The 24,247-nt window shown below is 31.7% G+C and overlaps 1 protein-coding gene across 2 annotated transcripts; it reads left to right on the top strand.

Moving 5' to 3' along the window:
* The first annotated feature begins 748 nt into the window (after nucleotides 1-748).
* Nucleotides 749-22,697, top strand: LOC123703288 (chymotrypsin-C-like). Of its 2 annotated transcripts, none has more exons than XM_045651239.1 (6): nucleotides 749-1,245; nucleotides 13,997-14,141; nucleotides 19,059-19,156; nucleotides 21,007-21,147; nucleotides 21,891-21,996; nucleotides 22,490-22,697. In XM_045651239.1, exons 1-6 carry the CDS (start codon nucleotides 766-768, stop codon nucleotides 22,657-22,659), a joined length of 1,140 nt encoding a protein of 379 aa, XP_045507195.1. In that variant the 5' UTR covers nucleotides 749-765; the 3' UTR covers nucleotides 22,660-22,697. The 2 variants fall into 2 exon arrangements, with proteins under 2 accessions (XP_045507195.1, XP_045507194.1); XM_045651238.1 differs by lacking the exon at nucleotides 749-1,245 and adding an exon at nucleotides 2,561-3,314.
* Nucleotides 22,698-24,247: the final 1,550 nt, after the last annotated feature.

Raw genomic sequence — 24,247 nt, 5'->3', positions numbered from 1 at the left:
CCTTATAGTTATCATTGAATTTAAAATGAAAAGCTTTACAGTCAGTCAGATTACGTACTATTCATGGAGTTAAGCACCCGTAAGCTCTTAAACGCTATAGAATTAATTATGCTGTAAATGTAGTTAATACGGTAATGTTTAACCGACTGGGAGAAGTTGAGTAATGTTTTTTTCTATTTTATTACAAACTGTAATAAAAATCTGTTAAAATGACACAAAAAACAAAACACAAAGGATAAGGCCGGTTGCAGAGCTTCACCGACCATCAGTGCGTACGTCAGTCGCGCTTGTCATATGTATGGAAATTCGCGTGCGTATGGTCGGTCTAGCTATGAACGGTTTTATGAATTTCCATACATATGACAAGCGCGACAAACGTACGCACTGATGGTCGGTGAAGCTCTGCAACCGGCCTAAGATTTGTAGGTATAAAGCACAAATTGATAAATATTTCTGAACATGTTATTCATCCGCACAACAGTTTTTACCGCACTTATTAATATCCTAGAAAAAATGAACTAGCAAAGGGAATACTTCAATCCAAATTCCGCCATAACCCAGAAGAGCCTTGCATTATCAGAAGCGTAATCAAAACGCCATTACAATCACGCATAACCAATAAAACCATATTTACAGCCCAAAGCGGACACAAACAAACCATTGTCACTATTATTAGTATTGCTTTATATTAGGAATATATAATGGCTTATAGAAACAGCTCAGTATTGATTTCAATTCTAAATTAGCAACTAGTGTCTGTGCAAAATGAAATTGAATATAGCATCCACTAAATTTATAATCCAGCTATTGATTTTGCTCATTTTGGCTGTGCTTATATTCATATTGTCAACCTTTCTGTACAGTATTAGATACTGGCCGGATGTTTACAATTATATAAACGCAAATATAACTATAAAACGGATACATACGATTACAGAGCTGAATTTGACGTACTTCGATGATACGACTGAGTTTTATACGACAACAGATTTTGTTGAAGACACGACGATTGAATATGAACCAGATTACTTCAGTTTAGACGACGTTGAATCAAGAAAACGGAGGTACGTTGATATTGAGAAGGATTATATTGAACTACCGAATAAAGTTCTAATTGATTATTTTTTTGAAATCGAAAATAGTACTAATGTTATGAATGAAGATGAAGGAAAGTGGACGACTGTTCGTTCTGAAGACGTAGAAGTTTTGGCGGGAGGTTTTAATAAGAAGCATCGTCATGGAATGGTAAGTGTAGTTAATAGTTATTAATAATAACTTATCTGTACTAATATTATAAAGCTGAAAAGTTTGTTTGTTTGAACGCGCTAATCTCAGGAACTACTGGTCCGATTTGGTAAAATTGCTTCGGAGCCCATTCATCGAGGAAGGCTATAGGACTATATGCTATATATATATATTAACACGCTAAGACCAACAGGAGCGGAGCCGATCGGGTGAAACCGCGGAGCGCAGCTAGTTATTCATAATAACGAGCCCTCATAGTTATTACAATGTTGACTAATATTGTTATATTTGTAATATTAAAATATCTTAAGCATCCATTCCTTATCGTATAAATATGATCGCATCATATATATTCAACTACATTAAACAATTGCTCATAAAACTACGCATCATAATGCAAGAGTCCAATTAGAATTTGTAAACGAATTTTCCATAATAAGCACATTAATTTGCGTAAATCTTCACATAACTTTTTTACTTCAACATAACAATAAAATTATGAAATGGAATGTGAAATCACTGCATAGTATAAAACAAAGTCGCTTTCTCTGTCCCTATGTCCCTTTGTATGCTTTAATATTTAAAACTACGCAACGGATTTTGATGCGGTTTTTTTTAAATAGATAGAGTGATTCAAGAGGAAGGTTTTAGTATATAATTTATTAGGTTTTAGACAAAGCGGGCGAAGCCGCGGGCGGTAAGCTAGTATGTATAAAAACACTTAATGTGTAGACAAAAAATTGGGACACTAACAAATTAAGCTTTTGTAAGAGTTATAGTTACCGTTCTAGTAGTCTACCCTTTTCCGGAGTTTCCCAGTTCACGGTTTCGGATTTAATCGAAGGAAACCAAAAAAAAATTGTCACTCGAAACGTGTAATGTTTCTTTGTTCTAAAAAATGTAATTTTGGTTGAACAGTTTATCCAATACAATTAGGTACAAATAACGAAATAACACAACGTCATGTAGTTAGATGTAAATAAATAACGATGTTTAAGCATTTGTGATTCAAAACATTAAAAGACACATTCCAAAATCGTACACAATGCACATAATTACGGCTATCCTACATTTCTTTACAATAGCAATAAATATCTCCACTAATTCTCGTCTATTACACGCTCGGTCCTTCACTATAATTCTTGTAAGCTCAATGGTTACACCTCAAATGGCCTATTATCCACTCATTGTACGTAATTCATCAAAGTCACTACCACCACGAAATTCCCAAGGCGAGGTCATCGCAAGAATAACTTTCAACCTTAACACTTAAGCAATAAGCACCACACGCTCTTCAGATCGCGAAGCCTCTGCATTCGTTATTTACACTATATCATGCATTAAGTACTGACGTTTCAATCGTAAATATGAAGTTGTTTATTTTAATAAACCTAGTGTGTATGGTGAGCTGTGAGTGTGATAATTACGCGTCGTGTTTAAATATATTCGTTAATAATTTCTTCAAGAACGTCAATTATTTTGAACCGGTACAAACAACAGACGATACACTTGATTTCATAGATTTTGGCAAAGAGAACATAAACAAAATACTATCTGGTGTGTCTGGATTTTTAAAAGACGAAGTAAAAGGTACATTGGATTTAGATACAGAACATCACTCGATAACTCAAAATAACGGTACGAAGATTTTTATTAAAACATTCGTTATCAACGAGGAACCTAACTTCGACTTGGAAGACGCCATTTTTGATGATGCATATCTTAATGAATCTAATAAAGAGACCGATGAACAAATAAGTAAAAATGTCGATAGCACAGAAGATGTTAAAATAAATGATTCAGTAAGTACTGAAAACATACCTAAAAAAATTAATTCTACAATAGAAAAAACAACACAATCACCAAAACATATAGAAGAAAACGAAATCCCAGATGTAGATTATAATTTCGACGATAATTCCACAGACTATTCAAACATAGATTATATTGAATTATATAAAGATACGACAAACGAATACATTGGATTTACTACAGAAGCCCAGATAAAAGATACCGGAGACAATAATAAAATAAAATCACACGCTAACAATAGGAATAAAACTTATTACGTAAGTAGTTTTGGTCATTAATTACGATTTCATTTCATTAATTAAAATTCTTATTGCGTAGATACAATGAGATTCCCAACAACAGAATGTTGACATAAACAATTTCATCTTTACATATTTTGATTTGCAATTTCCAACAGTGCATTTAAAATAAAATAAATGAAAAGCTTGTAAAGGTTCTATGAAGTGATTCAATAACAATGTCCGTATTTTATTTACAGAATTAAACATAAGAAAAAGCTAACTTTTTCTTTTGTTTTTCAATTCACATTCAAGTCACCCTTTTCAAGTGGGAAATTCTGCATAAAGTTGTTTTACAAATAATAATTAGACATGTATATTTGGATCAAAAATTAGTACATATTATATCAAATTAATCAAATTAAATGGTCATTTTTGATAGCTAAGTATAATTTTTATTTCGTTTTTTAATCAGTTAATCTCAAAAGCTTTTACTCGCTAATCTTATATGACAATTACAGTACTTATATATCGATAAAATCGAAATATAAGTACTGGTACCCACAAAATATACTATTTAACAATAACAAAATTGCTAGTGTGTACCTAGAAGTGCTGCTGGTCCTAAATATAATATGACCACTTCACACAAAAGCGTTAAGACGATAGATAGCCACATACCAAAACCATAACGCTAAGTTAAGCAATTAAGCATGCTATAAATATACTAGAGCGTGTAGAATATTGAACAGAATACATAGTATACTACATAGTGTAAAACAAAGTCACATCCCGCATCACTTTGTCCCTATAGCTATGAATGGACAGATCTTTAAAACTACGCAACGGATTTTGATGCGGCTTTTTTTAGTAGATAGAAAGGTTTAAGATGAAGTTTTAAGTATAGGTATAATTTTTTTTAAGTTTTAGATAACAAGGGCGGAAAGCTAGTATGTATATTATGATATTATTTTGTGTCAGTAATTATAGTACAATAAGTAATTGATACTGTATCATTTACTGTAATGAATCATCTTCATCATCAATCTTAGTAATACATTTTTACGATTTTGTACACTAGTCTCTATTCTTATATTATATTACAAGAGTCTTTGTTTGACCCCATAAGCTTCGAAAAACTAGGGCGATTTGAAAAATTATTTCATCAGAGAAATTTTTAATACACTCTATCTACCTATAAATGATAGGATAAAAATATACACAGAGAATTAACCTAACCATATTCATACAAAGTGTTCGTATAAGATTCATATTTTTAAAGTTAGAAGGCTATTTCAAAAAGTGAGGCATATATCCCGGTTTTATCCTAGTCGTATTCGTATTTATACACAGTATTATCTATAGGTACATTAAAAATTACCAACGTTTTGACGCATTTACAACCCGATTCATCGTATAACTGTGTCTGACAACGGCCACGCTTGTAAAGCTTTTAAACTGAGAATAAATAATAATAACATACAATTCAGTTCAAAAATAGTTTATATCAAAATACATAACCTTATTAAAAGTAGAAAGAATCTGATGAAACTCGTCTTTACATAAAATCTCATATGATAACAATCAAGTGATTATTTCTGCACGACTCGCACGTATATTTGCAACAACGTTATATTTTATGAGGTCAAATTACTAATCCAATGCTCTGCACTGTTATTAATGGTTAGATTTGTATAAAAGATTAAGTTTTAGTTATGTTTCATAGGTTATTTTTTTAGAAATAGATTAGTCATTAGTTAAAAAAGTCTACTCGACAAGTGATAACTGCGTTAAAAACAACCGACTTCAAACTTGCACTTGCAACATTTACAAATACAGACAAAAATGCTCATAAAATAAAAACTACTGGGCCTATCCGAATAAAATTTTTAAGGGACCAATTCGACACCATCCCACATCGAACAAAAAAAGAATCACGTTAATCGGTTTAGAAACCTCGGAGTAATCGGTGTACATACATAAAAAAAAACATACCAGCCGAATTGATAACCTCCTCCTTTTTTTTTAAAGTCGGTTAAAAATGTGTGATCACATAGTATAAACAAAGCTCCGTCACGCTGGAACCCGCTTTAAAAAAAACCTTACTTTTTTTCAGCCTATTTTACCTACAAACGATGCTAATAAATGTAGTATAGGTCAATTTTTTGTAGTCTTATTAGTTACTTAGAAAACATCATTGATATCGTTCGAAGTAAAAAATATAAATAATAGCGTGTTGATTAGTTTTGGAATAGGTTCCAAATTGATTGTAGTTTATTGTAGTGGCAAGAAAATTCTTTATTTGCGTTGTTTTATCTCAAATTATTGCAAGAAGGTCACAATAACAAGATTTTAAAAAATAAATAACACTTGTTCAAAAACTACAAACGATGCTAATAAATGTAGTATAGGTCAATTTTTTGTAGTCTTATTAGTTACTTAGAAAACATCATTGATATCGTTCGAAGTAAAAAATATAAATAATAGCGTGTTGATTAGTTTTGGAATGGGTTCCAAATTGATTGTAGTTTATTGTAGTGGCAAGAAAATTCTTTATTTGCGTTGTTTTATCTCAAATTATTGCAAGAAGGTCACAATAACAAGATTTTAAAAAATAAATAACACTTGTTCAAAAACTACAAACGATGCCAATAAATGTAGTATAGGTCAATTTTTTGTAGTCTTATTAGTTACTTTTTGTAGTCTTATTAGTTACTTAGAAAACATCATTGATATCGTTCGAAGTAAAAAATATAAATAATAGCGTGTTGATTAGTTTTGGAATGGGTTCCAAATTGATTGTAGTTTATTGTAGTGGCAAGAAAATTCTTTATTTGCGTTGTTTTATCTCAAATTATTGCAAGAAGGTCACAATAACAAGATTTTAAAAAATAAATAACACTTGTTCAAAAACTACAAACGATGCCAATAAATGTAGTATAGGTCAATTTTTTGTAGTCTTATTAGTTACTTTTTGTAGTCTTATTAGTTACTTAGAAAACATCATTGATATCGTTCGAAGTAAAAAATATAAATAATAGCGTGTTGATTAGTTTTGGAATGGGTTCCAAATTGATTGTAGTTTATTGTAGTGGCAAGAAATTTTTTTATTTGCGTTGTTTCATCTCAAATTATTGCAAGAAGGTCACAATAACGAGATTTTAAAAAATAAATAACACTTGTTCAAAAACTACAAACAATGTAGTTGATTGTAGCTAAACTCATATGTTTGTAGTGGCTGCTAAACCCTGTAAGCAATAAAAAACAAAAAATTTAGTATTCAATAAGTTAATATATTCAAAACAATTATGAGCCTTGGATTTCGTGTCGTTTGTAGTTTTATTATTAGTTGAAATTATAAAAAAATAACAAATAGTAGTACTAAGTTATATCACATATCACTCTTGTAATTGCATATAAATATTTATGATTATTTTATTACATAAAATAGCATATGTATTGTTTTTTTCTTCATTAAATCTTTTTTAGACACTACTTTTTTCTTAGAGCTGCTGGAGATTCCGTCATGAAGTTCCCATTTATTGTTGCTTCTACGTAAGTAAGGTCGATAATGACCAGTCTCATTGATATATATATATGCTCTATGGCACCAACTAAAATGTACGTATTATTTAACACTTCTAGCTCAGCAGGGATTTGTAATAACGAAGTGCCAGAATTCGGATCCCTTTTGAGACTATTTTGATTGACCATACTTGTGAAGAAACCTTCAATATCAATCCATAGATGATTACCGGGTTGAAAGCTAAGATCATTTCTAATGTTACAAGTATGACACCGTCGTACATTTGATTCTAGATATTTCAATAATGATTGCTGTAGTCCTTGTATCCCATTATTTGTCAAGGGTTCAAGATGTGTAGCTATCACAGGTAAGGTAGATGAGCTACTTTTTTCGCAGTTTACACAGGTTGACTTAACGGTTAATGAAGGAACTTTTTTAAACATTTGCGTGATTGTGTTGCTTATATTAGAGTTACAGTCTATTATACCATTCTCAATTTTCATGAATTGAAGAATGAGATTTGCTCTTTGTTGATAGACGCTTGTATTTATTTATACCTTTGGATGAAATTAATTTGATAATTTCAAAGACATCTGAGTCGTTTTTGTCTACATAATTATGATATATAAATCGATCCACATAAGCGATAAGTATACAGTGTAATGCTGAATCAATAGGACACGTATTGCTTAATTTCACTAGTCCTTGTTTTGTTTTTAATGGCGCCAAGCAATTACATTTATTGGCATCGTTTGTAGTTTTTGAACAAGTGTTATTTATTTTTTAAAATCTTGTTATTGTGACCTTCTTTCAATAATTTGAGATAAAACAACGCAAATAAAGAATTTTCTTGCCACTACAATAAACTACAATCAATTTGGAACCAATTCCAAAACTAATCAACACGCTATTATTTATATTTTTTACTTCGAACGATATCAATGATGTTTTCTAAGTAACTAATAAGACTACAAAAAATATAACTACATTTATTAGCATCGTTTGTAGTTTTTGAACAAGTGTTATTTATTTTTTTAAATCTTGTTATTGTGACCTTCTTGCAATAATTTGAGATAAAACAACGCAAATAAAGAATTTTCTTGCCACTACAATAAACTACAATCAATTTGGAACCCATTCCAAAACTAATCAACACGCTATTATTTATATTTTTTACTTCGAACGATATCAATGATGTTTTCTAAGTAACTAATAAGACTACAAAAAATTGACCTATACTACATTTATTGGCATCGTTTGTAGTTTTTGAACAAGTGTTATTTATTTTTTAAAATCTTGTTATTGTGACCTTCTTGCAATAATTTGAGATAAAACAACGCAAATAAAGAATTTTCTTGCCACTACAATAAACTACAATCAATTTGGAACCCATTCCAAAACTAATCAACACGCTATTATTTATATTTTTTACTTCGAACGATATCAATGATGTTTTCTAAGTAACTAATAAGACTACAAAAAGTAACTAATAAGACTACAAAAAATTGACCTATACTACATTTATTGGCATCGTTTGTAGTTTTTGAACAAGTGTTATTTATTTTTTAAAATCTTGTTATTGTGACCTTCTTGCAATAATTTGAGATAAAACAACGCAAATAAAGAATTTTCTGGCCACTACAATAAACTACAATCAATTTGGAACCCATTCCAAAACTAATCAACACGCTATTATTTATATTTTTTACTTCGAACGATATCAATGATGTTTTCTAAGTAACTAATAAGACTACAAAAAATTGACCTATACTACATTTATTGGCATCGTTTGTAGTTTTTGAACAAGTGTTATTTATTTTTTAAAATCTTGTTATTGTGACCTTCTTGCAATAATTTGAGATAAAACAACGCAAATAAAGAATTTTCTTGCCACTACAATAAACTACAATCAATTTGGAACCCATTCCAAAACTAATCAACACGCTATTATTTATATTTTTTACTTCGAACGATATCAATGATGTTTTCTAAGTAACTAATAAGACTACAAAAAATATAACTACATTTATTAGCATCGTTTGTAGTTTTTGAACAAGTGTTATTTATTTTTTTTAAATCTTGTTATTGTGACCTTCTTGCAATAATTTGAGATAAAACAACGCAAATAAAGAATTTTCTTGCCACTACAATAAACTACAATCAATTTGGAACCCATTCCAAAACTAATCAACACGCTATTATTTATATTTTTTACTTCGAACGATATCAATGATGTTTTCTAAGTAACTAATAAGACTACAAAAAATTGACCTATACTACATTTATTAGCATCGTTTGTAGTTTTTGAACAAGTGTTATTTATTTTTTAAAATCTTGTTATTGTGACCTTCTTGCAATAATTTGAGATAAAACAACGCAAATAAAGAATTTTCTTGCCACTACAATAAACTACAATCAATTTGGAACCCATTCCAAAACTAATCAACACGCTATTATTTATATTTTTTACTTCGAACGATATCAATGATGTTTTCTAAGTAACTAATAAGACTACAAAAAGTAACTAATAAGACTACAAAAAATTGACCTATACTACATTTATTGGCATCGTTTGTAGTTTTTGAACAAGTGTTATTTATTTTTTAAAATCTTGTTATTGTGACCTTCTTGCAATAATTTGAGATAAAACAACGCAAATAAAGAATTTTCTTGCCACTAATAAGACTACAAAAAATTGACCTATACTACATTTATTGGCATCGTTTGTAGTTTTTGAACAAGTGTTATTTATTTTTTAAAATCTTGTTATTGTGACCTTCTTGCAATAATTTGAGATAAAACAACGCAAATAAAGAATTTTCTTGCCACTACAATAAACTACAATCAATTTGGAACCCATTCCAAAACTAATCAACACGCTATTATTTATATTTTTTACTTCGAACGATATCAATGATGTTTTCTAAGTAACTAATAAGACTACAAAAAATTGACCTATACTACATTTATTAGCATCGTTTGTAGGTAAAATAGGCTGAAAAAAAGTAAGGTTTTTTTTAAAGCGGGTTCCAGCGTGACGGAGCTTATAAACAAGTCAATAACTGCGTTAAAAACAACCGACTTCAAACTTGCACAGACAAAAATGCTCATAAAATAAAAACTACTGGGCCTATCCGAATAAAATTTTTATGGGACCAATTCGACACCATCCCGCATCGAACAAAAAAAGAATCACGTAAATCGGTTCAGAAACCTCGGAGTAATCGGTGTACATACATAAAAAAAAAAAAAAAAAAACATACCGGCCGAATTGATAACCTCCTCCTTTTTTTTGAAGTCGGTTAATTATCAAGTAATGCTATAAATCTACACTAATAATATAATTCTTTTGAATAGAATTTATATTTAAACAAAGTTACAAGAGTTACCATTTCCTCTTTATAATATTACCACAGTCCACAGATAATATAACACTATTATATATTACATATTATTATACACACGTAGGTACTATATACATATATATAAATAAATACATATGATACACGATATTCTCCTATTAGATCTTCCTAACCTCAAAACCTTGAACAATATATTTGTGATACATTATATAACAAATAATTACAGAACAATTTTCCTACGAAGCTTGTAAATGGGCCTGTCAGTCTGGTCAACACATAGGTTACTCTTGGATATATGTCGCAGCTGACATAATGTTTGTTTTTTGGTGTAAGAGCTAGATTGTATTTATTAATTAAAATAATATTAATTTATATTACGAATATACGAATATTACGAATTTATTTATAAACGATTATACAGAAAAGAATGTTTTAGTTGCGATGTAATTTAAAAACTAGTTTGGGTTTAACAAATTCAAGTAATCTTGTTAAATATTATACAGAGAAAATAACTTTTGTTACGATTTAAGTCAAAACTACTCGTTTAAAAGCGACCAATATTAAAGTTAACCCGGTTTGCGTAATCATAAAAAATCGAACCCATGTATAATTTTATAGGTACAGATTATAAAACTTACTTCTATTGTACCACATTGCATTTGGCAAAGCGGCAAAGTGCAGCTAATTTGATTTATAAAAACATATTTAAACTACCATCTCACAAATGTAACAAAGATTACTCAACAATATTTATTTTATACATACTTTTTTATAGAAGTTAATTAATTTAATAAATCAATTAAATCGACATCTCTTACACTAGATCGTCATGAAAAATCAGAATCGGCCGGTTTGTTTGTGTTTTGCAACTGTTTGCGGAACGCCGCGGCCGCGTTGTTTTCAAAGGATTATAAATGTTTTTATTTATGTTAATCGCATTTTTCACTTACATTCATACTGGAAAAGGACGAATGGACTTATTTGTCATGTGTTCTAAATCGTTTTGTACGTAAAATTATTCATAAATGAAGTAAAAAATCACGTTTTTATTACATTGTAAGTATAATATTGTATCATCACCGATTATTGATAAATATAAGTACAAAGATTTAAAAATCTATCCATTTAAAGATTTTCAAAATCGAGATTACCCTATAGGTGTGTGCCAAATTTCACGAAAATCGGTTTAGCAGTTCTTGCGTGTGATTATAAGTAGCAACAAATAAACAAACATACATACATACTTTCGCATTTATAATATTATAGTATGATGCTGTAAAAGCTCTCTGAATTAATAAAAAAAATATTTTTTTCGAATTAAAACTTAAAATCGAACCCACTGCCACAACCACTGCACCCTAGGGTGAAGCACCTGTATCCATCATAGCTTGATAGTTGCTAACATGCGACGCTCTTCATCAATCAAATGCTCAAAGGATGTTGCCAGGAAGTACGAAACGTTTGATGTTCCATTTTATAGTGGTGGTAGTTATCTTGGTAGTTGTTAATATTGCTGAAAAAATAAATTAACAGAAACAAGTACTTAATTGTAAAAAATAGTGTAATCAAATTTAAAAAAGCCATATAAAAACAAATTTAAATATTTGTTCAGAATAATATACCTACTTTTACTGCTGGTAATGTCAAGTACAAGTCGCGTCAAGTAAAAAGAAAGCTGACGGATGGCTGCGCATTGGCGATTTATCGGTCTATTTGGTGTTATGAGGTGGTTATAAGAATAACAAATAGATAATTGCGAGGCCACGATTCGCGAGCCTAGTTCAAAAATAAAATAATCGGCACATAGCTTTCGTGCAAAACTCGATCCATGTGCAAACACACCCCATCACTTTCATCCAGCGTTCTTTTTACGTGACGTGTACTATAAGTCATTATTATCATGGTGAGCTTAATCTAAAAGTTAAATAGAATAATGAACAAGTGCTTGTATTTGATTATTATATTATTATGTGTATCTCATTCCATAATACTCGGGTACCATCATAAGGAAGGTACCCGGTCCTTTGGAAGGCTTACGTGGGGACACGGATCCAACACGCAGAGGCCCTTTAGAGAACTTTACTGTGTTGTGGGACACCAGCCGCAGCCTGCCCATGACTGCACTATAGAGATACAGTCCTAGGCAGTCCGCGGCCGATGTAGGACTATTTCAAGATATGGAAAAACAAAATAAACTGGGCTATGGAGTGGGATGTTAAATGGGCCGGTATTTGGGGACTATAGGAAACTATGGCACCTGCCTTTCTACTAAAAGAAAGTAAAAATATGTTGGCAGGTGGTGACTCGCCCTCTCACTGTATGGGCCCCCGAAATAAGTCGCTGCAATAGTGCGACAAGGGGGCAACATATTGTGAGCAGCTAAGGGTGGAGAGGCGTCCTTGGACTTTAAACGACGATCACGCGCTCCCTGAGGGTCCAGCATCACGTGCCCACTCGCCACTTACACTTCGCATCCACCCTTCGAGCTAAAAGCTCTCGCGACTCCACTCTGGCCGGCCGGTTAAGGCAAGCCAGAGGTGGGGGTCCTGTCCTCGTCAGGCTTCACTCCGACCGGCCGGTGAAGGCAAGCCGGAGATGAAGACAGGGGCCTCCCCCGGGAGCACTCGGTTTCCGCGGGGTCGCTACTCCCCGACACCCCGCCACAAGGTGTCCTGCGGGTTGACTGATTGCACGGGTGGAATATCTACTGTCACGTAGACAATAGATATTCCAACCGTGGGCGATGGGGTCGTCACATCCCTACGCCCATATTATTATTATTATGTTTCTCTCCATAATACACGGGTACCACCAGAAGGAAGGTACCCGGTCTTTTGGGAGGCTTACGTGGGGACACAGGTCCAACACGCAGAGGCCCTTTAGAGAATTTTAATGTGTTGTGGGACACCAGCCGCAGCCTGCCCATGACTGCACTATAGAGATACAGCCCTGGGCAGTCCACGGCCGATGCAGGACTATTGTAAAATATGGGAATTAAAAATCTGGGTTATGGAAGGAGGTGTTCAGTGGATCGGTAGGTTGGGTCTATGGGGACTATGGACGTCTGCCTTTTCAATATTAAAAATTGAAAGTGATGGCAGACGGTGACTCGCCAGCTCGGTCGATGGGTTTATTAGATTATTTATACATATATGCATCTTGTAGGTTTGTAGATTGTTTAGTATATTGTTTTCAAACACTTCACACTAGTCAATAGACTTTCATTCGTTTAACTTAAATCATTTCACAGCATCCCGTCATAACTGCACCAATCAAGAATAATTGTCATTCTAATATTAATTTAATTACTTAATTTTAATACCGCATCCATTTATATCATAATTACTGATCCACCAACAATGTTGCTCACGAACTCTCAAGGCTGGATAATAATTAGAAGAAAAAAACTTTTGTTCCGTTGTTACATTGTACAAACAAATGTAAGATTAACTATCTTTTATGCGTGGCTTTGTCTATAATGAAACTTTTATAATATAGCTTTTTTTGTTTGAACGCGTTATTCTCAAAAAACACTTATTGCGAAAATATTATTTTACGATAGACCGTGTGATACTTGCATAAAATAATGAACATATTATTATGAACATCATTAGGTATACTAGCTTTCTTTTTGGTAAGTCTGATCTTGATCTCTTTAGCCGTTATGGCATGATTATTCAAGAAATCATGCATTAATTTAACTTTTTTTAAAGCGCTTTTGTGTACATAAACTTCACGCATATAACAGTTCGTGCAAAAACGAACTACGTCTTACACGTCAGCTAGTTACACCATAATTTAATCAATAAATAATTAAATATTTCAATTTCCAGCACTCAGACTCCTGTCCAGGAGGAACGAGCGATGACGTCACAACCGTGTACACCTGGATAGCCGCCATCTTTATTAAAAATGGCACCGATCAGTTTCAATATTACTGTGATGGTGCTATACTATCTCCGAACGTTATTATAACAGGTACCTAATTTTTAATTACTTTTGAAGTGAAACTTCTATAAGCGCGTTGAGAGTAGAATTTCAAGGTCGCGTCAGGCAAATGGCAAAACCGTCACGTCATGGAGTAAGGCGACGATTTTGGTATCTTTGAAATTTGAATCCTGCCAAAGAACTTTCACTTCTGACGCGTGTGCTCAGCACACAAAATCACAAATTTGAAATTATTTGCAATTCAAATCCACATGTTAATATTTATATTGATAGCAATCTGTATCATCGATATGATAACAACGTGCTTACCAATTAAGTACTTAATTAAATACGTAATAAATTCCAAATTCATTTACCAATTTATTGCGTTTGTACTTCGCAATCAACAAATTTAACTTGCCATTAAAATCGACAATAATTTATTAGTCAGATCAAGTTGGAAACGTAAATTGAACTGTTGTTTTGTTTAATCATTGTGTAACTGACCGTCTTTACATAATTTTATTTATTTGTTTATAATACTTCTTTGTACATTCATTATCAGGAATCGAAACAAATGAACACATAAACTTGGAAAGTGTACAAAAGGCGGCCTTATTGCTTAGAAGCAATCTCTTCCAGGCAAAGTTTGCAAAATATTGTGATATTAATTTGCAATGAAATTGCCTTTCCTTATTTAAGTACCTATAGTATTTTATTATATACTAGCTTCCGCCCGCGACTCCGTCCGCGCGGATGTCGGTCTTTGCGTGGATGGTTTATTTCTCCATTTTGAGTAACTCGGACAATGACATCTTATAAATATCTATTGGACCCAAATACGGCTAGGTCTATAATAATACGCAACGTGTGTTCGCGGTACCTACTACAGAACAACGTCTATGGATAACTGAAAAATTTAGATTAATTTTTTTTCTACGTATTTTTCCAGGATAAAAAGTATCCTATTTTACGCCCAGGATAATAAGGTATAATTATTATACCAAGTTTCATCGAAATCGAACCGGTAGTTTTCACGTGATGTCTTCACATACAGACAGACAGACAGACAGACAAAAATTTTTTTAATCACATATTTGGGTTTGGTATCGATCCAGTAACACCCCCTGCTAGTTATTTTTTCAATATTTTCAATGTACAGAATTGACCCTTCTACAGATTTATTATATGTATAGATAACGTTAATTGCAATTATGAATAAGTTGTCCTCCTACTCTTCAATAATGTGTGTGTCAAATTTTAGTTTTCTTGCAATAGGAAAACTCCCATAAAATAAATAGCTTCTATCGTGGTCCTTGAGCGCGGGGACCGAATCGAGAAATTCCGTAACGAAAAAACCTCACGCTCCCCACTCCGACGGGCGGAGGTGTGGCTTGAAGGCATAGCAAGCAATAGCTTTACCGCGGCAGTCCCCGAGTGACACACGTCGTTTTTTTTTTTTTAATATTTCACATTATTACAGTAAACAGTTACCAAATGAATCTTGCTACGGCCGTAGCTGTTAATTTTTCATAGGGCGGGCCAACCCAACGGAAGGAACTAAGTCAACATTAAACGAAATGAGGGAATTTTTCATTTTCCTGTTTGTTTCCTTAATTTTATTTAATCATTTGACTTCTGATGCCACAATTGATATTTTAGAATTTAATAACGGTTAAGAGGTTCAAAATATATACTATATTATGTATAGTACATTTTTGTTTTATATTAATGACATTATAGACATAACAAATCGTAAAATAATTCTATACGCAGATGACATATCGATAATTTTTGAATCTGACATTAAAATCTTTGACATTATGAATTTTAACAACGACATTATAAATAATCTGGACAAAATGATAAAATGGCTTAGCACAAATAATCTTAAAATCAATCTTACTAAATCTAACTACATGACATTTTCAAGTCCTCTGCGCAATAATTTAAAAATAGAATATGATGATGTTATAATGGAAGAAAAAAGTGAAACTTCATTTTTAGGTATAGTTTTAGACAATGAACTTAAATGGTCATCACACATTAATAAGGTATGTAGTAAAGTTAATAAATTTGTATATGCCCTGAGACGCCTACGAAAAATTACGGATTTAAGAACCACTCTATCGACTTATCACGCTCATGTAATATCTATCTTGAGATACGGTCTTATAATCTGGGGTAATGGCGTAAACATCAGAAAAGCGTTCATCTCACAAAAAAAATGTATACGCGCGATTTGTGGCGTAGGTCCGTACGAATCGTGTAAACCGCTATTTATTAAACTCAAGTTGTTAACTTTGCCGTGCTTATATATTTACGAAGTTTGTATTTTTGTAAAAAGACATAAATATCTCTTTAACACGGCCCAAGAAATATACAGCCACGACCACCGTCATCCAGATAGACTTGTTTACAATAAAACACCCAGGACCACTTTGTATACCAAAAATTGTCATGCTATGTGTATTCGTATATTTAATAAACTTCCCGAAACTATAAAAATGTTAAATATCGGTCCTTTTAAGACAAAACTATATGAGTGGCTAAATAACAAAAATTTCTATAATGTATCTGAATATTTAAATTTGTAAAATTAAACCTAATATAGGTTTAATTTTATTTATGAATATAATATAAAATGTGTAAATTTTATCATGTGACAATGAAATAATGTACTTTTTATATAAAATAATGTTGCGGAATTTGCACGCCATTTATGGCTAATGTGTTGATTCTACCTAAGTATAAGTAATATCTTTGTACACACATTATGCAAATAAAGGAATTTATTTATTTATTTATTTACAATAGACAGTCTGTAATAGGCCAACGAACAAAACATTAATTTACTTTTTTATTTCGTCTTTAACCGTAATTACTAATCTACAATTAATCAATGTACGATCTTTTGTTATTAAAGTAAATTTTTACATTTCTTTTTATATCAATAACTAGCTGTTCCCCGCAGTTTTACCCGCATTGCTCCGGTCCTGTTGGTCTTATCTTGATGATAATATATATCTTATAGGCTTCCTCGATAAATGGGCTATCTAACACCGAAAGAATTTTGCAAATCGGACCAGTAGTTCCCGAGATAAGCGCGTTCAAACAAACAAACAAACAAACTCTTCCGCTTTATAATATTAGTATAGATAAATAACTAACTGCTGCTCGAATTTTCTTCCAGCAATATAAAGATCTGAACCCACCACATTTTCACTAATAACCTTATTAATATCCATTAACCAATAAAGAACAGATGCTAAAAAACAAACAATTTATCCCTCACTCATAAACAATGTATACGTCAAGTGTGTTTCAAGACAAATGCGCGGGAAAAATGCTTCCGCCCTTTCGAGTACTTTTAAAAAATGAAAATGTCACCCCGGAAAAATAAAGCGACGCCGGGAGAAGCATTTTTTATTTTTTCGCCTGGCAAGAATAAGGAGGTTTACTTACTGTGCGTGGTGATATCGATTAGTTAGGATTTCTTGATTTTTTTTTTTTGATCAGTATTATTGTAAAAATTGTGGAAAGACATAAAAAAGCGATGTTTGATTAATAACTAGGTAGATGAATTCCCAATTCATCAAATCTTTCTAGTAGTGAAAATCGAAACTCGCATTTTAGTTAAATTTCTACCATGCGCTATTACTACGTAGCTGCAGGAACCATGACAGTATACTGTTTAACAATTTCAAGATGTTCAACTTATTGATTAATTTCATGATGTAAAACTACAAAATCAAAAAAATATGTGTGGTGTACTAGTGTACACACGTAAGAAGTGAAACTTCTTTATGACCTTATTATTTCAAAAAATAATTTACTATATGCAACTTTACAGAAATACGTCCAAATCGTAACGAAAAAATGTTACACTCAATTTTTTTCCAACTCCGATAAAGAAGTTTCACTTCAATAACTTTTATGTTTAAACTCGTGAAAATTTTCCCTATTTTGAAAACAATGTAAACATATTATCCAAAAAAGTATTTATCAACTTGCACAGTGCGTAAACTTCAGAAACGGGTGGTAATTTGATTATAACCTCGCTTCGAATGCAGTCGACGGCATTAGTGTCTGAACTCAACGAAAAATTACCGTGTTAAATTTTCTTTCCAATATAACTAGCAACACTGGAGCTAAGTGGAATAATCTCGTAAACTCATTTTACACCTTGTTGAAGTTATTGTGTTTTGTGTGTATGTAATGTATAGAATACCTACATACTTAGTATTAAACAATGCCGCTGTCTGTCTGTCTCTATGTATGCTTAAATCTTTAAAAGTAAAGAACGCATTTCGATACGGTTTTTTGAAATGAAATTTTTTAGGCAAGTTAAAAGTAAAATTTGAAGATTGCGTATTGGTAATACCGTCACGTCATGGATTAAGCGACGATTTTTGTATCTTTGAATCTTGGAAAAGAAGTTTCACTTCTGACCTTTGTGCTCAGCACACACGCTCTTTTTTAATAGATTTAAAAAACGCATAGAAATAACTCAGACGAATAAAATACTTCTTTATAGGTCTGATGCTTAGTTTATAATATATATATTAGATATATATTAGAATCTACATTATATACTTTAAATTGAGGTGTATGTTTTATGGTGATTATATTTATATGATCATATTAAATTCATATAAGTTTTTTCTTTGTGCTTTCAAATGTTTTTCAGCACTGAATTTAGTTAGTCTTTTTTTTTATGTGACGTCATCAGTCATTTGTTATCTGTGGGTTGTATAAATGACGTTTAATTTTTCGTTAATTAAACAATATTGAAGGTACTTTGAGTTAAAACTACCCGCTATAATATAAAATTCAAACCTTTAAAAGTGATATCACATATTATCATAAAAATGGTTATAAATAGTAAACATAGATAATTTCTTTTTAAATATGGAAGGATTCCGTAATAATTGTATTAGAATAATAAAAAAGATTTACTTTTTTTAGCGGCAAGATGTGTCAATTTCACCACTGCTGAGGACATCCTTGTTATACTGGGAAAGACTTCGCTGCAACAAATATTCGATTCGGAGAAGATGATAAAGGTAATCAATTAAAACCTATTAATCACTACATAGTATAAAACAAAGTCGCTTTCTCTATCCCTATGTCCCTATGTCCCTTTGTATGCTTAAAAGTTAAATCTTTAAAACTACGCAACGGATTCGATGCGGTTTTTTTTAATAGATAGAGTGATTCAAGAAGAAGGTTTTAGTATATAATTTATTAAGTTTTAAACAAAGCGGGCGATGCCGCGGGCGGTAAGCTAGTAAATAATAAATAAATATTTCATGACAATTTTCACACACGGCACGATCTGATCCCATACTAAGCTTTCGCTTGTGTTATGGAAACCAGATGGCGGATAGACATACATAAATAATTGTATATAATTACTTATATAGATACCTATAATTAACATCCAGACACAGAGCATACATCTAGGTTAATACAACTATTTACCCTCGGTGGGAATTGAACCCACGACCTCTGGCTTGGAAGGCAGGGTCACTATCGACCACATTAATACAACTGAGGGCTGCAATTTTATATTGTGATCCCCGAATTTTATTATTTTATGCTGTTTAATCGATAGCGGGCTGTGATTTTTTATAACAAACTGCTTTTCTTTTTCATAACAAAAGCGTAGTTTTTGTGAAAATCGAAAATGAAAATTAATTTTTTAAAGTTATTTTTGTTCTAAAAATAAACTTTACTTAAACTCAAACTCAAACATTTATTTATTCAATTAGACTTCTTCTAGAAGCACTTTTGAAACGTCATTACATAATATTTTTAACATTTACCACCGTTTCGGAAAGCAGTATCTACTGAGAAGAGCCGGCAAGAAACTTGTCTTAAAATCTTAAAGCCATTGTCGTATCAAAACTTCTAGTAATCTCGCACACAGGCAATATCTAATATCTAATATATATTATAAAGGAGAAAGTTTGTAAGTATGGATGTATGGATGTTTGTTACTCTTTCACGTAAAAACTACTGAACCGATTACAATGAAATCTAGCACACATATAGAGGGTAACTTGGATTAACACATAGGATAGTATTTATCCCGGAAATCCCACGGGAACGGGAACTATGCGGGTTTTCCTTTGCAAACGCGGACGAAGCCGCGGGCGGAAATCTAGTTTTTAAATATATTGCCACGTACGGAACCTCTGTCCGTACAATACTGAATATCGGAAAATATATACTTACGAAGGAAAAATGATAGGAAGATAAGATTATTGATTAACAGGATTAACTTCGGTCCTCTCGTAATGAGTGCTTACGTCATAAAGCAAATCTACTGCGTAATTAGCTGAGTGATTTTGGCTTATTGCTGATCTTTCCGATTGTTAATATTGACTTTTATTGACCCCTAGAGAAGGGTGTTTTTATATGATATGTCTGTTTGATAGATTTATATTTATTTATGGTTTCTTCTGGTCTTGAGTTCTTCTATGAGATAGAAACAATACCTAATAATTATCATTTCAAAAAGTATCATTTTAAGAGTTTATTATTTCAAAAACGTGTTGAAAATAAGGAGTGCATCATCACTACATAGTATAAAACAAAGTCGTTTTCTCTGTCCCTATGTCCCTTTGTATGCTCAAATCTTTAAAACTACGCAACGCACAAAGCTAGTACCTACTGCATATTTTGTCCTTTTCATTTAGTTATAGCTCATAGTTACTAGATATATTAAAGTACGAGTGTGTGTGGTTTTACATACGTGCGTGGGTGCATGTGGGTTTGCGTGCGTGTGTGAGAGTGTAGCTGCTTGTGAAGAATGTGTGAATGTTTACGCAGTTTACGCAGAACCATTATCTTCCTCTTTATTGTTCTTTTACCATTGAACAATAATTCATCTATTTATTTAACTTTTCAGATAAAAGAAGTAATCATACATGAAAATTTCACGAACACGAACGACGATCTAGCGATACTGAAGACTGAAGATGCGATAGAAACATCAGAGACGATATCCATTGCTTGTTTGTATGATAGCGATGAATACACTGAAGCTTTGGTAAGCTGACTTCCTTAATAGAACCAGCAATGGAACGAAATTTACTTACATAGTTAGAGACTTTCTCATTTAAATAAGATACATTGGTCATAAGTATATAGAAATCAATGACATATTTGTATGCTAGGTCGCAGTCGCTAAAGAACGCAACGGATTTCGATGCGGTTCGTTTAATAGATAGAATGTTTCAACGTAGTTTTAGAATATACCTGCTTTAAATACTTAAAACATAATGTATGAAATCAAGATATATAATACTAGCTTTCCGCCGGCGGCTCCGCCCGCGGTTTCAAAGAAAAACTCGCATAGTTCCCGTTCCCGTGGAATTTCCGGGATAAAACCTATCCTATCTCTCAAGTTGGATCGAACTGCACATGGTGTGTGAATTTTATTATAATCGGTTAAGTGGTTTAGGAGTCCATTGAGGACAAACATTGTGACACGAGATTTATATATTATATTAAGATAAGATTAAGATAAGATAAGATTAAGATAAGATAAGATAAGATTAAGATAAGATATTAAGATAAGATAAGATAAGATAAGATAAGATAAGATAAGATAAGATAAGATAAGATAAGATAAGATAAGATAAGATAAGATAAGATAAGATAAGATAAGATAAGATAAGATAAGATAAGATAAGATAAGATAAGATAAGATAAGATAAGATAAGATAAGATAAGATTAAGATTAAGATAAGATTATGCTGTCAGTTTTGAAACCATATTATCTATTTTCAGACTACTGGCTGGGCGATATCTGGCAACTTAACAGCTATTGATTTTTATAAGGACAAGAGTGAAGAATGCTCTTCATCAAGCAGTATTTGCGGCGTTTATCGAAATGGTAAGACTATCCTTATAGACTTTAAATAATAAATTTATTTTTATTTTTAAAGTGAAACTTTTATTACATCGTCTCAAACTTTTTGGTCTGTGTAGCGCATGTCGCGTGACGCACGATACGTACGATAATTATCGTACAAATACGGTAATTTTTAGTTAAATGTCTATAGTGTGAAAAAAAGTTTCACTTTTACCGTGGTTTCATAAAACCACACAACATTTTTTATATCATAAATAAACATAATAATATGTAGGTACCATATTAGTTACAATAAAAATCCCCTAGATTTACTTAAAAACAACTTAATAATTATATTATATTTATGTAATATTTGTTACAACAATTTGCTTTGTATTCCAGAAAATTTCGTTATATAGCTCTGTGACAAGGCTGCTCTGTGCTTTTGTATTATAGAAGTTTTGTGTTCCCTAAATTGCAAATAAAATAAAAACAAAAGAATTCCTGTACTATATTCTTTTTTCTCACATTTCAGATATAACCCATTGTCCCAGTTTTGGTGGTATTTTCGCGGCAAAACACAAGGGATGGTACCTCAAAGGCATTCGGAGTACGGAGGACGAAAACCGTACTATGTGCATACATGCCCCTGTGTACTATACACCTTTGTATAATTATGTAGACTGGATAAGGAGTGTTTCCTAAATAGATTATTTTGTATTGTGGTAATTTTTTTCAAATGATACTTATTTATTATGAATACAATTCCGTTTTTGAATAAAAATACAAATCATTCGTTAAATATTACATAAAGTTGAGATAAGAGTTATAAATAAAAAATAAATAAAATAATTTACATATTTTTTGTTAATTATATGAACACAATTATTTAAATTTTTGACAATTTAATAAAAATTCAACTTTTTCAGAAGTAATCGATTAGAAATTGTTGTACTATTTATTATAATCATCATGTCTTTGTAGTTTGTACAATATAATTGTGAAACATTTATACATACCATTATTATAGTAACAATAAGATACTAGTTCCTAAATAATAAATTCGAAATCTCTGAATCTTCTTTCTTTCTCTCCTCCGTAGAATATTAGATCTAGATTTCTTATCTATTTATTAAATATGTAATAATCTTCCACATAAATCATACCAAACGTCCGAGGCGAGAAACGTCGTCGGAAATTCATTTGTATGTAAATACGAAGGTCGAACGGCTAAGCAAGTGCAAGCAAATCGCGCGGTATGCATAGTAATAGCTTTCGGGACCTACTATGGAAACTCACTGTGAACTCGATTGAGAATTAAAGTCTTTCTACGCAAAATCTGCAAAAAGTATTATTGAAGCTCACTCGTATTAGTTTTACCATGAATTTAAAAATACTATGCAGTTATAACGTATAATCGATTGCATATTGTAATTCGTTACATTTGAGCTTTAAACAAAGTCGCTATACAATAGACTAATAGAGGAATAAAGTACGGATTCACTTGTTCTAAAGAAGTGAATTTCAAAGTACATTAACAATCATTAAAACCATATCGAGTATCTGTACGCTCATAATATATTATATTTTTAACTTTACCAGTCAGCCGATGAGGAAAAAATATATAATCATACACATATTATGCGATAAACACAAAATAAATAATAAGGCTACAAAAAAGTGAGGCCGTTTTCCATCGATGCAACAATTAAATAATGTTTCGTATTGTTTAAAATGTTTTTAGTTTTTACAATAGGTACTTAAAAGATAGCATGGCGTATCTATAAGCACATTAACTCAAAAAAGGAGAAGAAATTCGATTGCCAAGCTAAAAATTAACAAAAAATTACTTCGAGAACCACAAGTAGGAACTCTTAGCGCTTGACAGATATCCTAGGACGAGCATATTACAACGAAGTATTGCATTTTCCGCGATAACACGCCTTTATATGAGGAATACGTAATTTAATAACATTGTTCTATACACAATGTGACTCATCTTCACTGATTTATGATTTCTGTTTAGCTTTATAACGATATTGTAAATTGTAAACTATGAGATTTGAGTCGGTATAATAAAGTATAATCATACCAAGTTTCATCGAAATCGAACCGTTAGTTTTCACGTGATGCCTTCACATACAGACAAAAATTTTTTTAATCACATATTTGGGTTTGGTATCGATCCAGTAACACCCCCTGGCTATTTATTTTTTAAATATTTTCAATGTACAGAATTGACCCTTCTACAGATTTATTATATTATGTTTAGATAAGAAACTTTAAGGGGTTA

This window comes from Colias croceus, chromosome 25, assembly GCF_905220415.1.
Source record: "Colias croceus chromosome 25, ilColCroc2.1".
NCBI lineage: Eukaryota > Metazoa > Arthropoda > Insecta > Lepidoptera > Pieridae > Colias > Colias croceus.
Note: the sequence above shows the minus strand (reverse complement) of the source record. Positions and strands in the feature narration are given on the sequence as shown.

Excerpts from the sequence above, each read along its gene's own strand:
- LOC123703288 (XM_045651238.1), top strand. The coding sequence starts at position 2,613 with ATGAAGTTGTTTATTTTAATAAACCTAGTGTGTATGGTGAGCTGTGAG. Across the intron at positions 3,315-13,996 it reads ATAGGAATAAAACTTATTAC|CACTCAGACTCCTGTCCAGG; the intron begins GTAAGTAGTTTT and ends TTCAATTTCCAG. Across the intron at positions 21,997-22,489 it reads TTGCGGCGTTTATCGAAATG|ATATAACCCATTGTCCCAGT; the intron begins GTAAGACTATCC and ends CTCACATTTCAG.